At 32.2% G+C, this 14,538-nt stretch overlaps 2 protein-coding genes across 2 annotated transcripts; one reads left to right on the forward strand and one right to left on the reverse strand.

Annotated features, from left to right (window-relative positions):
- Positions 1 to 1,329: 1,329 nt before the first annotated feature.
- Positions 1,330 to 2,078, forward strand: LOC105775812 (putative calcium-binding protein CML19). The gene has a single exon (XM_012598318.2). It carries the CDS (start codon positions 1,484 to 1,486, stop codon positions 1,892 to 1,894), a length of 411 nt encoding a protein of 136 aa, XP_012453772.1. The 5' UTR covers positions 1,330 to 1,483; the 3' UTR covers positions 1,895 to 2,078.
- Positions 2,079 to 3,976: 1,898 nt separating this feature from the next.
- On the reverse strand, positions 3,977 to 11,354 carry LOC105775782 (uncharacterized). The gene is made up of 6 exons (XM_012598290.2): positions 11,065 to 11,354; positions 10,522 to 10,575; positions 9,096 to 9,169; positions 6,550 to 6,667; positions 6,356 to 6,414; positions 3,977 to 4,384 (listed from the first exon to the last, which is right to left on the reverse strand). Exons 1-6 carry the CDS (start codon positions 11,215 to 11,217, stop codon positions 4,306 to 4,308), a joined length of 537 nt encoding a protein of 178 aa, XP_012453744.1. The 5' UTR covers positions 11,218 to 11,354; the 3' UTR covers positions 3,977 to 4,305.
- Between the last annotated feature and the right edge of the window lie 3,184 nt (positions 11,355 to 14,538).

A 14,538-nucleotide genomic window follows, 5' to 3' on the forward strand; every position in this document is an offset into this window, starting at 1 on the left:
TAACTTTCTTAATGCTTTTGAGAAGTTCCTCCTTCTCCTCCGATATTAATTTCACCGTTTTCACCTCCATGGCCGCTTCAGAACAACTAGGATTTACAGCAGTCATGCTAGGCGTTAGTTTCAAACTTTTGATTTATTTTTGGCAGAGGATTTCAATTCTTAATATATTCTCTAATACATTAATTCAAATTATATAAAAAAAACGTGGAATGAATTTGGAAAAGAAAAGAAAAACCATTAGCAGTATTTGTTTTACTTTTAATTTCTTCATTAATTTTTATAAATAAAGGCTATTAATAGTACACCTAATAATAGGTCAGGGTTCGGGTAAGTTGATGTCAAATTTTAGGTCCATTTTTTTTTTTATTTAGATTCAACTTGATCTGAAAAATAAACTTAAAATTTTGTCTAAACCTGTCCCAAATAAAAAATACTAAACTCGAGCCCAATGCGGCCCGTCCGTATTAATTCTTTTATATTTATATAAAAATAAATTTAAATATATAATACATCAAAAACACTAAAAACATTAAAATAAATGTTTCTTAACAAATTAAAAATATATTAAAAATATTTATACTTAAATAATACTAAAATAGTTGCAACTTAACAATCAAATCATCTAAAATTGGAGTAAAATTAACAATAAAATAAGAGTTATACAATATTTAAACAATAATAACAAAATAATAGCAATATCCTACAAAATGACAACAAAATAACAGTTTTTTAGGCAAATTCGGGTCAGACCGGGTCCGAATAAAAAAACTTACCCGAGGCACAGCCCGTTTAGAAAATAGGTCATATATTTTTGTTCAAACTCATTTTTAAGTTTTTCACTTTTTAAGTAGACTTTCCAACTTAGACGGATAACTCGACCCATATCTAACTAATAAATTCATTTCTAATACATTTAATGTTTTTTTTATAATTTGAATTACTTGTTTTTAAATAATTTAATTAAAATTAATTGAAATAGAAAATATATTAAATAAATTAAATTAGAGACTATTAAATACAGATGAGTATATAATATTAATTTTATATTTTTAAAAATTAAGGAAATGTCTAAAAATTAAAAGTTCTAAATTATGATTTTAGTATAAATTATTCCCTATATGTTGTTAATGTGATAGTTGAAAGATGACGGTTTTTCACAAAAGAAAGTTGCAGGCTAAGGTCGCCATTTCGCCCTTGTTTCCTTTTTTGTCTTTTTTCCGTATGACAGGCAATTTACATGAAACAACTGAGAAAGCAAGAATTCAGCTTACTTCCCATTTTTGAATCTTCTTCTTTTTTCTCGTTTCGATTGAAGATTCGCACTACTTTCCTCTTAATATCTGAGACGACTGCATTAAAACCTTAACTCTCTTTTTGTCTATATAAACTTGGTTCCGAAAACCCATTTCTGCAAATCCAACTTAGTTTTCAATTATATCATCTTTGCTTTAATTTCTTTCATTGTTCATATTTGAACCCGCAAATGATGAGAAGCGAAGAATATAAACGCATTCTTCGTTGTTTCGACAAAGATGGAGATGGGAAAATTTCAGCGTGGGAGTTAAGGCATAGACTAGGACGGATGGGCGGAGAGTTGATGTTAAATGAAGAAGAAGCATTGGGCTGGAACGGGAATGGGTTATTGGATTTGGAGGACGTAATAGAGTTGATGGAAGGAGGAGGAGAAGAAGAAAAGATGAAGAATTTGAGAGAAGCATTTGAGATGTATGATGGACAAGGAAGTGGGTTCATTACACCCCAAGGACTGAACAAAATGCTGACAAAACTTGGGGAGTCAAAGTCGATTGATGAATGTATGGTGATGATCAAGCATTTTGATATCAATGGCGATGGAGTTATCAGCTTTGATGAATTCAGAGTAATGATGCAGTAATATAAGGCCATGGTTGTTCCTTTTTTTTTTCCTTTGCTTTCCATCTGTGTCAGGGATCATCATTCATTATATTCTTTTAACTAATAGAAATTGTTCCAACAAGTTAAATATACTCCATCATGAAAGTGGGCGGTGGTTAATAATAATCTTCTCCGTAAACTATAAGTAAGTTCAGTTTTAATAATTTAATTCGAATTATTTAATTTTTTTATTTAAGTTAATTTGATATTGTTATTGACTGCTCACACTAATTAAAATGTCTCTTTTCTTTTTTTTTAAGCAATTTTGAATGCTATAAATCAGTAAATTAAAATCTAAACAATTTTCTTCTTAAATTTTCGATATTAACTATTAGATCGACTTAAATTTAGAATATATTTTGTTTCTCATCATACCAATTGTCGAATTACCGCTTAGAACTCATTAGTTGATTTTTTTAAATGAATAATAGTTTAATTATTTAAATGAAAGTTTTGAATAATTCAATAACTATTTTATAATTTTTGTAATTTTGTAACCAAATCATAAATTTATGAATCATATAATGATCTTGTCTGCTGTTAACCCTAATTTTAATCTTACCAATGGACATGCGACAATGAATTAGACTTGATGTCGTTTATTAGTTTATTTGTGGTCAGAAGAGGGTACAACGCGGGTAGCAGACAACGTTGGAGAGAAGTCTGGTCTCCCTTTTTTGTATCTTCAGATTCAATATAAAGTAGCCCACAGTAGACCTGTCCATGGGCCGGGTCGGGTTCGGGCCGGGCTTGAAAAAATTTTCGGTCCGGGCCCGGCCCGAAATATGGGCTTGAAATTTTACCCAGGCCCGGCCCGGGGAAAACATCATAAGCCCGAGCCCGGCCCGGCCCGGCCTATTTTTAAAATAAACATTAAAAAATTATTTTAAAAGTATTTTAAAATTAAAAAATAAAAATATATATTTATTATATTCGACCGGACCCGGGCCAAAAAAGTTGTGCCCGAGGCCTGAAACGGGCCTCCTTTTTTTCCCCAAACTCATATTTCTGGCCTATATTTTTACTCGAACCCTCCCATATTTCGGGCGGGCTGTCGGATCGAGCCGGGCCGCCCAGCCCATGGATAGGTCTAGCCCACAGGTACCAACTACATAGAGAGAGTTTAACATAAAGGACTACGTTAAAAAATCGTTTTCTTAAAGAAGAATCTTGAATAATATATAAATTCATTTCTAAACTACACTGAATTAATTTATTATAAATAATTAACAAAAAAACTCTCATTACTTTATTCTTATTGTAATTAACAAACAAAAACAAAAATCTTATTGCTTAAATCATAAACCCTAACTCCTAAACTAATATAACAAAAATAGAAAATTTGCTTTACTATTATTAGTAGTTAATTTTTATTTAACTAATTAATACAAATTTAGGATAATTAAAATTAAAATGTTGTTCCTAATTAACGAAATTAATATAACAAAAATCATATTCAAAATATAAATTATAAAAACTCAGTTTTATTTATTTAATTAATTAAGACTTAGTATTTGTATATACTAGTGGTGTTTTTTTTTAATTTCATAAGCAAATTTAAAATATTCTTTTATAATTATTTTTAAATATTTTACTATATAAAATAAATTTACTATATCTTATAAGACAATTCACATCATTCTTTGTGGTTGAAAATATACCAAATATTTTCCCATTAACTAATAGAAACTAAAATATTATTGCTGACCAAATCATAGGACTAGGGTGGCTTGTGGCTCGCCTATTTCATATCAAGAACTCTATCATTGGAGAGCAAATCTAAAGAAAGATTAGGATGGATTTACACCTCCTTAAACCCAAACCCTTGGATACCTGTTCACTTGTCCACCGCCAACCAATGTTCCTGTTCCTTGCTCTGCCATAACCATCATCTGTCGAGTAGTGATTTCTGGCTAAGAATTTGATGGTTGAAGAAATTATGCTTTCATGAACATGTTTTATTCATGGTTTTTAAAACCGGACAGGTTAGATTGAGAATGGGACAATATATCAACTTGGGCAGAAGGTTGAACTGAAATTTAAACAAACCACTAGAAACTGGTTGAACCGAATTTAAAAATCAAAATTTAAACCAGGCAGAATGATCTGCATCACGCTAAAATCGCTTAATTACACGCACGAAATCCTCCCCCCAAAAATAAACTTGTTCAAAGTTGCAGTTTCCATTATCAAAGAAACATCTCATCATATGTAAGAAAATTAAGAGCAGAAGAGGAGATTTCGCATGGAAAATTCGTCTTTGAGATTTACTATTCGTACATAATAGACATATCCCATACTTCGGTTTTACAGATCAGGACTGACCTCCCTTCTTTGTATTTGTATGTACACGAAATCCCACAGGTAGATTCATTCAAGATCGTCTTCAGATTAAAATTCAGTGTCGAAACAGGATACCATGATCTTTGAAACCATTGACCTCGCAAAAGGGATGTAGCTCAAGCTATACCTGTAAATCATGTAAAATCAACCAGCTTCTCAACTTCCATCCAAGTTAACTCCATCTTATACGAGAAGGGAATGTCAACAGTACATATGAAGCTTTTAATTCAATGGTTCTATATTACTGTTAATGCATATATCGATACACGTATAAATGAAGAAAACTTCCAAAATACATTTAGATATTTAGAGAAAGCATCAAAGAAGTTCTGAATAACACATAAAGAATAAAAGATGAGAACAAAGAAATAATGCATCCTTGTCTCAAACCAAAATGTTGCATTAATTCTATAGATAAAAACCTAAAGACATCTAACAACTGGATGTATCTAGTGCACCATTTTAAGTTCATAAGCTCCTATAAAAGCTATAAAGTGAATCATATCTATGAGAAATTACGTAATATTTGTCTATCTAAAATCAAATTATCCATTAATATTGTATACAGATATATTTACACCACTTTTTCAGTTTGAATTACCTTTCACCATCTCCATTCTTTTATCGACTTTAACTATTAACTTCACATACGAGATTATTTCAAAGTTTTAAACAAATTTTTATTGATTGCAAATCCGTTCCATTAGGACACAAAATAGGAAACTATATTTACGCTAATATGTAATCAGTTCCTTAATAATTTGATGTCCAAAAATTAATATCCATTCACCTTATGACCATATAATCAATATAAAGCAATTATTAAAAGCATGCATATCAGGAACTGTACAAGACAAAGTGTTATGCTTCTTCGAATTCATTATGTCTCGTTCACACATTTTCAATAGGAAACCACAATTATGTCACGAAGATCGAAGACTAATAAACGCATGCATGACCAATTAGAATTCTCAGAAAATGGAAGTCTTAACACTGTGCTTTCCCAGGTAGTTTGTTGACCACGTATCTCCTATAAGTAGAAGTACAGTGGAGGGAAACTCTTCTTACCATTCACAGAGAATCAGAAAAGGAATGGAAAGGAGAGAAACGTTGTCTGATCAAAGAGGTAGAGACTGATCGCTAGTTATGGCTGGCACCACACTGGAGATGGGTTTGCTGGTTTATAGGATCTGCACTACTGCTCATAGCTAATTGGCTTTGGCAAATATGTATACGGGCAATTTTATGAATGCTTTTGTGGGACAAACCTATGCTAGGAAAGGCCGTTAATTTTAATTCTCTAATTAAGGGTTAGATTTCATGATTGTGAATTTATTTCAATTGATTCCTTTCCTTTCTAGAATAGGTTTCCTATTTATGTAACGAGTCCCAAGGTTTCAATCTCCTTTTGACAAGTCTGAAATGTCAACCACAATAGGTTGTTCTAGAAATCGAGATAAAGAGAACACAATTGACTTTAGCTTGCCCATCAATCATGCTGCAACACGAAGATAATTTCGCATATTCTTAACATGCAAAGTTCATTTTCTATTAAACTATTCAATTTATTAAATTTGATTGGTCTTTTTGCCATTTCCAACTAAAAGAAAATCCTAAATTTATCATTACCACAACAGGACTAATACTAAGAACAATACTCGTTTGAGTTTTCCATGAGAACAATACAATTGCAAACCAAACGCAAACCACAAGACTCTCACATCCTTGGGCATTTTACTTGCTAGGGAATAGAAGATGCTGACACAAACCAAATCCAGTAGTATCTATAATATAAGAGTCTAGCCTACAATGGAATACAATCTAAACCATACATAGCCTACAATGGAATACAATCTGAACCATACCCCAATGATATATATGCTTGCCCCATTCATAGCATGACCTTTTTTATAAGAGGAGAAATTAATATATCCTGATCCAAACCATTTTGCTCTTACTAGTGGTATGTGCTGCATACTCATTTATTTGAAATGCTACACAGGGCAAATAATAATTGTTTGGCTCTTTAAAGAACCATAATTCCTTTGCAATGTGGTAACATTTAAAAGCTATAAGTAGTAAATTGAGTTCAACATACCAAATCAGTGCACCAAATTCTAACATGATAGCCAGAAGTGTCAATAGCTTGTTACGAACCTGTTCAGTAAGAAGGGAGAGCTAAGGTTATCACTTAACCTATTGCATTCTAAAATTACTGAAAGCTAAAAAGAATGTAAAAGAAAAAAAGATGTGGATTTATAAAAGTGGAAATAAATGCTGATAGTGACTTACATAGAAGGCACAAAACAGAGCAATTATCATACTTGCAAGATATATAGCTGTTGCATATATACGAACAGGATCAAGCATCATTGACACCTGCCTTTTTGGACCAATGAGGAATGCGGTGCTGCCATACAAAAGACTCCAACTTAGCATCTGAAATAAACACAATATCCACAAAGAAAAATTATAAAAGAAATAGAGCTACTTTGACAAGGGCCTACAAATGCTTAGGTATAAAGTATAAAAAAGCAACAAAGAAACCAGCCATCTGTAAAAAGTTCAGAATCCACATAATATGTCAAAATAGAGGTTCATGAATAAGAATAGCGACTTTTACATAAAGAAGCAAAAATAATGACTCAAAACATGAGAAAGTTAAGGAAAAATGAGGAAAAAACTGGCTATATTTAGTTCTTAAAGGAGTAAAGGTAACTAAGCTTTCAAGGAATTATAGTGTGGCTCAGCATGGAACCAGTAGAACTTCATTACATACATGAACCCATGTTCAAGAAGCTCAGCATGAATCCAGTTCAACTTTGCTGCGGATTAAGAATTAAGATCCTTCACTAATAATAATAAAAATTCCAATCCCCTGTACTCTTTACACATTTGAAATTCAATCACTCTACTTTTAATACCAAGAATCTAGTACCTCTACTCTTTTGATAAGACTGTCAAAGGACTTCCATTGAATTGGATTATACAGTATTTTTAAAATTTTAAAAAAAAAAAAAAAACTCACATGGCTAATTTAAAACTGAGTGAAAGCAAAGTAAGCATTAAAAAGAAAAAGAAAGTATTGACTTTCACTCAACTTCTTTGAAACAGTGTTGAAAAACATTACAACCCCATATTCAACAATTTTATTTGTTTATTTGGCCTTCTACGTGTGAAATATTCACCAGGTGAGTAATTTTTTTATTTTAAAAATGCCACATAATCTAGTCGAATCAAATTCTTTTGATGGTGTTATCATTTGGATTTAAATTATTAAATCAAAAGTGTAAAGGGACTAAATTCCTGGGATTAGAAGTAGAAAGACTAAATTTCAAATGTGCGAAGGGTACAAGGACTGAGAGCATAATTAGACCTAATAATAATATCAACTCACTATTTATGTTCTATAGTAACACTTGGTAGGAATGAAAAAGAGAACCTCATTTTTCTTGTTTGTTTTGAAGAAAAATGGAAACATACAATGCATTCTTTCACACAAAAAATCCACTCTAAAGGAAAATGAAACAAAAAAACTAAACCTAGATTCTTTCCATTCCTCCCAATTGCACTATGGCATACAAAAAATTGTTGAATCTCACAGTTTTCACGCTCCCTATTTATTCTGGTTATTCCTTAGCAACCTAAGTGTCAATGAGAAGTGCAGAAAATCACATGCATGCTTTTGATAATTTATACAAGCCACCAAAATCAATAAAATCCATGAATGAAGCTCACAAACATTTGTTCAGTAATCGGGACAATTGATGTACCTTCTCAGATTTAACATTTTCTTTGGTTGGTATTTCAAAACATGATATTAACAAAGGATGTTTGTTTTAAAAGAAAGACTACTCTCTTTACTCGATATTCCAAGTATGCTGAGAGGTTGAAATGTGCTATACTTACTTAGAGATTAAACCATTTGGTCTTGTGGGTTACATAGCACTCACATTGGATCTCTTGGTCCACATGTTTCATTATTGTTAGTTGGCATATTTGGAAACTAAGGAATAAATATGTCTTTCAGGAAGAGTTTAAGCAGCCACCAAATGCTATTTGTTTGATCCTTCCTTATCATTTGAGATTATTTACAGTTTAGGTGCTAAAGGAAACTACTAGTGCTCAGCAAGTAAAACTTAATGCATGGAAATTTCCTCCACAAAATTATGTGAAGAAGAATGTTGATGGCGCTTCGTATTCCGGTCCAGGTAATCTTGCTGTCGGTGGACAATGCACAGGTAGTTGAGGCAATGGTTATCATTTATCAGCTTTACTAGGACACTTGGTAGGGGCTTGGTAGGGCTATATGCTATTTACATTGGAATGCTCTTAGCTTCAAAACAAGGATATTGGAGGGCAAAAATTGGGTCCGATTCACTCTTGACTCTAAAAAAGATTTTACAGCCTCTGCAGATCAAGTAATCCTTATACCAGGGAATTTTTTATTGTAAAATGTTGATGAGTAGACATTGCCATTTTTTGGTCATATATATAGGGAGGCCAATATTTATTCTGACTTTTTGGCGAATTGGGTACAAGGCTGGGAATACTGAAGTTACTAAATATCATATCTGCTAGACGCTTTAGTTGGTTTTTTTCACATTAGTATACAGCAAGAACTACAAGCCTACAGCTTTATTGCTTAACTAGTTTCCACCACTCCTAAAATAAAAGAATAAAAATAAAATAAAAGCATAAACAATTAAACCATTAGAACATGTGACTATATGCACTTGCAGGAAAAAAATTGAATAAGAAAAATGAACAATGACATGTTATAATTTTACTAACAAATTAGGAGCCTGACAAATAAGTACATAAATTTAGATACAAACCTTCCAAGTGCAAGCAAATTGCCAAATGTAAATGTGATTCCAAACTTGATTGGATGGAAGAAAACAAGGATTGACTGTGAGATGAAGAAAAAGTGAAATTAGATTAGTATCTCCAACAGCACCAAATTCAATGAAGCAAAGTGAAGCAATATAATAACTACATAAAAAATTTCAAAGCACTATCCTATTAACCAGAAAGTGCTCAAGACTGAACTTCCAAGTTTTCTAGCAACACAAAAGAACAATATCAATCACCATCTTCATATGTATAAAAGTGAGGGAAAAGAAGATGCTATCTTACTTAGCAGTGCAAGCTGAGATTACTAAAATTCCAAACTTCTGATTAACATAAAATAAAATAAAATAAAAAAATCAAATGCAACAATACGTCAAACAAACATTAAAGAGAAACAATAACAAACACTTGTCAAAAATCGAGAGGATGGACAGAAGAAATTGTAAATTAGACAAATTTTGAAGACACACTACATACATCTTATTTCACACAAATCTTGGTCTCCCAAGCAAAAGCAAGTTTCCATGGACAAGAACTCATAAGACTCAGAGAAAGTTTCAAAACATAAATATCTTGTGAGGAATGCAAACAACAAAAATAGATCTCGTGGAACCTGAATTCTGAAGATTGAGATATATAACCAGCTATCAACACAAATTTCTTAATAGTAGAAACTTTTAGTAGGTTTAAGGAATTATTGTCAAGGAACTTTTAGAGCTTTGTTTCAATATCTCTTCCAGTATACAAAGCCTTGTACTATTTTCTTCAAGAACAATTAAACACTACGAAATTGTAATTTTCCAGGAAAGGTCAATGATTAACAGCATGAGTTTTAAAGAATGTAACTCCATAACTATTGTAGTCTAAAGCACCCCCAAAGTAACACTTATATACATTAAGAAAAGTTCTTTAAATAAACTACCATCAAATATAGCAATTTGAAGAGCTTAGGGTTTTTTTTTTTCATTTGTCAGCATTTGCTTAATTTAAGCTTTTAAAATAGAATGCTTATATGGTTAAAAAAAAAAAAAAACAACAACGCAAATAACAGATCAAAAAAATCCAGTAGATAAACACAATCATAAAGTGAGCACATCAAGGAGAACTTCAATAGTAGAAAGAAAAGGAAAACAGGAAAGAAGAGGGGGCAGGTGGTCAAACAATGAGTACTAGATGAAAATAAAGGAATGCAACCCTCACAATCATATAGCCTTCTTTAGGCTCTTATGGTAATTAAAATTATTTCAGTTCTAGGAGAAATAAATTCAATCATCAGTTTACTTAGTTGCCACTTAGAAATTACTTTATTGAAGTAGTCATATCTATTTGAAAGGCTACGTCAAAGGGAAACCAAGTAACAATGGACTATTAGAACTAACAATACAAGTAATCATATGGGGAAGTACTTACCAGGAGTGTACAAGTCAACCCAGAAACCAAGCAGATGGCAAACCCATAAAACCTCTAAAACATGAGATAAAGCAAGCAATTAGTTCAAATAAATTAGTCTTACTTTCTTTACTTGCTTTTAACTTCTAAAAGAGTTGCTAAAAGCAAAAGCAGAGGATAACAAATAATAGCATAACTGGTAAAAAGGAGAACAAAACACTAAAGTGCAACGTCGATTCTAATATAACTATTCGATCTATATGAGCAAAAAGGAAGCTAATGCATATCTACTCAACACATAGCAGTTAATTTGGATATATATAACTAAACAATGAAATATTGGCATAAATGAGATCCTGTATCTGAAAGCACTACAATTGAACTGAGTGTCATGGGTTGACACACGAGAGACGCACATTGAATGTTTTCAGAAAAATTGAAAGGTGGCCCCCAGATCTCAAGTTGGAAGAAAATTATGCAAATTCCAACTAATTTAAGCGGAGATGAGTGAGAAGAAGCAAGTAAGACAAAGCAATACAAAGAAAGAAAAAGAACGAAAGAAACCTGTTTGGTGGTCAAAGTGCACTGGCGATTGAAATCGTCCATGAAAGAGAAAGAGTTTCCATCTTCTTCAATTGCAGGCTGTTGGTGCTCATCTTCCACCTCCATTCCCACCAGCATTTTCATCTTCTCAAACGCATTGTTCATCTTCTCCATCTTCTCCTAACCGTTCTCTCTCGGAATTCCTACGGTCAGACTGGATCTGAATCCACTCACTGCTTTGCCCGGAGAGAATGAATTGTTAGTAATTTCTTCGGATTTACTCTGCGTTCTTTTGCTTTAATTTTAAGAAAAATTGAAAGCTACAAGATTCCCAACTTCCTGTTATTTCATGGGCTCCTTTTATCTCTTGGGCTGAATCTCATCTCGGGTTCATCTTCTCCATTTGGGTTCAACCTCTACTTTTAACCCAAACCCTAAATTCAACCCAATTTACCTACCGGCCCAACTCCAATTAAAGATATATAATCAATGATTCAAACTGGAATCATCAAAATTCAGCTTAAAGAAAGCCAATAACTCAAACATATCTAGCTCAAATTCTAAATGAAGTAAATAACTTACTTAAAAATAGATATAATACAATTTTATAACAATAATACCTATAATACAAATTACATGAGATTTTCGTTTTGAAAATACAAGACATTTCTATAATATGAATTACACGGGACACATTGAATATTTTTTCTTAATGGTGTGTTTGATATAGAAGAAAAATGAGAGAAAAGAAAATAAGAGAGATGATCATTTTACCAAAATGCATAAAAAATAATTCTTTCAAATTGAAATAATGAGAAGAGAGAAAATAAGAAATATGTGTACGTTAGTACTAAATTATGCATTTTCAAATTATTTATTTTCTTTTATTTTATTTTTCAACTCTACCAAACAATGGATGAAAAGAATCATTTTCCATCCTTCCTACTAAGCTCACCAATGAAAAGAAAAATTATACTCTCCATCTTTCTATTTTTTTTATCCCTTCAATTTTTCACTTTCCAATTTTTTTTCCACTGTACTAAGAAAAGCTTAGGGCTTCTTCACTTGTACATTCTGCCTTTCCTTTAAGGTTGTGACTGCCTCCGGACGTACCAACGTATAGAGTAAAAATCATGCAAAAATTTTGTCAAAAAGCGGTATCCACAAGCATTCGAGTCAAGTTATAATATAGTTACAACGGAGTAGGTAAGTACTCCGAGGATCGTACCCAAGGGAGGCGAACACTAAACTAATTCTAATCTAAGCATAAATGGATCTAATTAATATTCTATCAAATTCTAGTAGAAAGAATTAAAAGGAACGTTTTTAATAAATTATACTAAAAATAATAAGGAGGTAAATAAATGAAAAGCAAGGAATCAAATAATTGAATATATATCAAATCTGGGTATGGGTGATTAGCTCGCTTTGGTAGTCATAATCAACTGTCATCTCAGGTTTTCTTGTTCAACCAACTAGTTAATGCCCTAGCAAGATCTTCCGATACATCCACTAAAATATTGAGTTGGTAAGAACTACTTATCTTTCGACCTCACAGTCCAAACGGTTCAAGGTTAAGGTGTTCACGGATAAGCAATACCAAATTTGGGTTAATTATCATCTTGATGACTTCCTAGGTTTGTCAAGCCTAAGGTTTAAATTATTCCTTTCCTAAACAGCTGATCCGTTAAGAAATCCCTATAAAACAATTAATTATTCATACTTCTACTCGTTAATCCCCCACAAGAGGATTAGTTCCTCATAGATCTAATAAAAAACATAAACTTGAATGAAAGAATGAACATGAAGAAAAATTCAAGAATAGAGTTCAGAAGAAGACTTTTGTATTGAAATTAAACGTAGAATCCTCACAAAGTTGAAAGTAATTCCAGAATCTAATTTCTTCAAAAAGGTAAATAACAAGAACGAGAATAAAATCTAAAACCTAAGAAAAGAGAAAAACTAAATACTAAACCTAAAGAGAAAATTATACAATATGAATGGTTTTTCTTAATGTGTGCTAAATGAGCCTATTTATAAACTTTAAGGTGGTGTCATCTTCAACCCTAGGTCAGCTATTGTCCTCGTGTTTAATGTTTGATTGTGCGGACCAAAATGTTCTTGGCTCGTAGTTATTTCCCATACAGAGGTGATGTTGCGACACACCAGGTCCTGTGTCGCGACATCGAGGGTAGTATGCTCAGCTTTAAGGTGTCTGCAGGGGTATGTCGCGACATCATCAGGCTGTGTCGAGACATTGAAGGCGGTCTTAGATTTTTTTTCTTATTTTGCTCCCTATGTTGCGACATCGTATGCTCTGTGTTGCAATCTAGCAACCAGTATCGAGTTAGTATGCCTTCTAATGGTCTCCTGCACACTCACAAAGTATATTGGCTCACCCTTAGGCCTCATCTGGCCCCTAAGGTCAATAAAAGACTCAAATTACACATTTTATTAACTTAACTAATACTTACGAAAATGTAATTAGTACTTAATTGAAATGCTCATGTTCAAGCTCCTAAAGTATGAAATCTAGTTTAATCTGCCATATTGAATTACGGTAGATCAAACTCCCTCATACTTAAGTCATTGTTTGTCCTCAAGCAACATAAACAAAAATAATAAATGAATAAATGACCCTTTAACAAATATAGTACAAGTGTTAGCTTTGGGGCACATGAATAAGAATTTCATACTCACATATAATATTGGCATGAGATATAACTGACTTACCACTTTTATTATTAGACACATGAGTTCAGTGTATTACAAAGTATACAAGCATTAAGGGTCTCAAACGTAAGAATCCATCAATAAATTATACAATTAATTTGATTATCCTAGCAAAATACAAATAATCGTAAATGCACTTATTCAGTATGATTTTGAATTGTGAATAAGTCTACCTAGATCACATAGGGCTTTTTGGCTTGTAACGTACTAAGGCTTAGGACAGATATGGATTTCAAAAATAGTAAGCATCAAATAGTTTTAAGCACGGAAATATTTGGCACATCATATTGTCTCATATTCTTCCCCTTAGTAACCATTTCCCGCACATTGCCTTATGTCTCCTTCTTTCACCTTCCTTATTTCTCCACGTAGGAAGTCATAGCATAATATAACAATCATGGTTAGCTCATAAGTTTTTGTGCACTAATGAATGAGATTCTCTACTTTTGTGACTTTATCACATTTTTTTCTTTTTCAATACATCACACTCGTAAATGCTTTTACTTTTCAAGTACTTTTTCTCCTCGTTTTGATTTTCTTCTTGATTTTTTTTGTTATACATATTGGCTAACTATGATTACTATATCACACTAATCCCTCCTACCTCACTCTATTTTTACAAAATTCGCTATAATGTATCTACTTAACCATCAATACGTATGGCCAGATGTTTATAGTCGTGCAGTTTAGGACCAACTGAAAAGGATAAGTACAAATTTATGGCTCAAGTTTTGTGTAACAGCCTGATTTTAGCTAAATCTA

Source organism: Gossypium raimondii, chromosome 10 (assembly GCF_025698545.1).
Source record: "Gossypium raimondii isolate GPD5lz chromosome 10, ASM2569854v1, whole genome shotgun sequence".
NCBI lineage: Eukaryota > Viridiplantae > Streptophyta > Magnoliopsida > Malvales > Malvaceae > Gossypium > Gossypium raimondii.

Excerpts from the sequence above, each read along its gene's own strand:
- LOC105775812 (XM_012598318.2), top strand. The coding sequence starts at position 1,484 with ATGATGAGAAGCGAAGAATATAAACGCATTCTTCGTTGTTTCGACAAA.
- LOC105775782 (XM_012598290.2), bottom strand. The coding sequence starts at position 11,217 with ATGGAGAAGATGAACAATGCGTTTGAGAAGATGAAAATGCTGGTGGGA. Across the intron at positions 6,668-9,095 it reads AATTTGCTTGCACTTGGAAG|CACCGCATTCCTCATTGGTC; the intron begins GTTTGTATCTAA and ends TTTGTATGGCAG. Across the intron at positions 6,415-6,549 it reads CTCTGTTTTGTGCCTTCTAT|GTTCGTAACAAGCTATTGAC; the intron begins GTAAGTCACTAT and ends CTTACTGAACAG.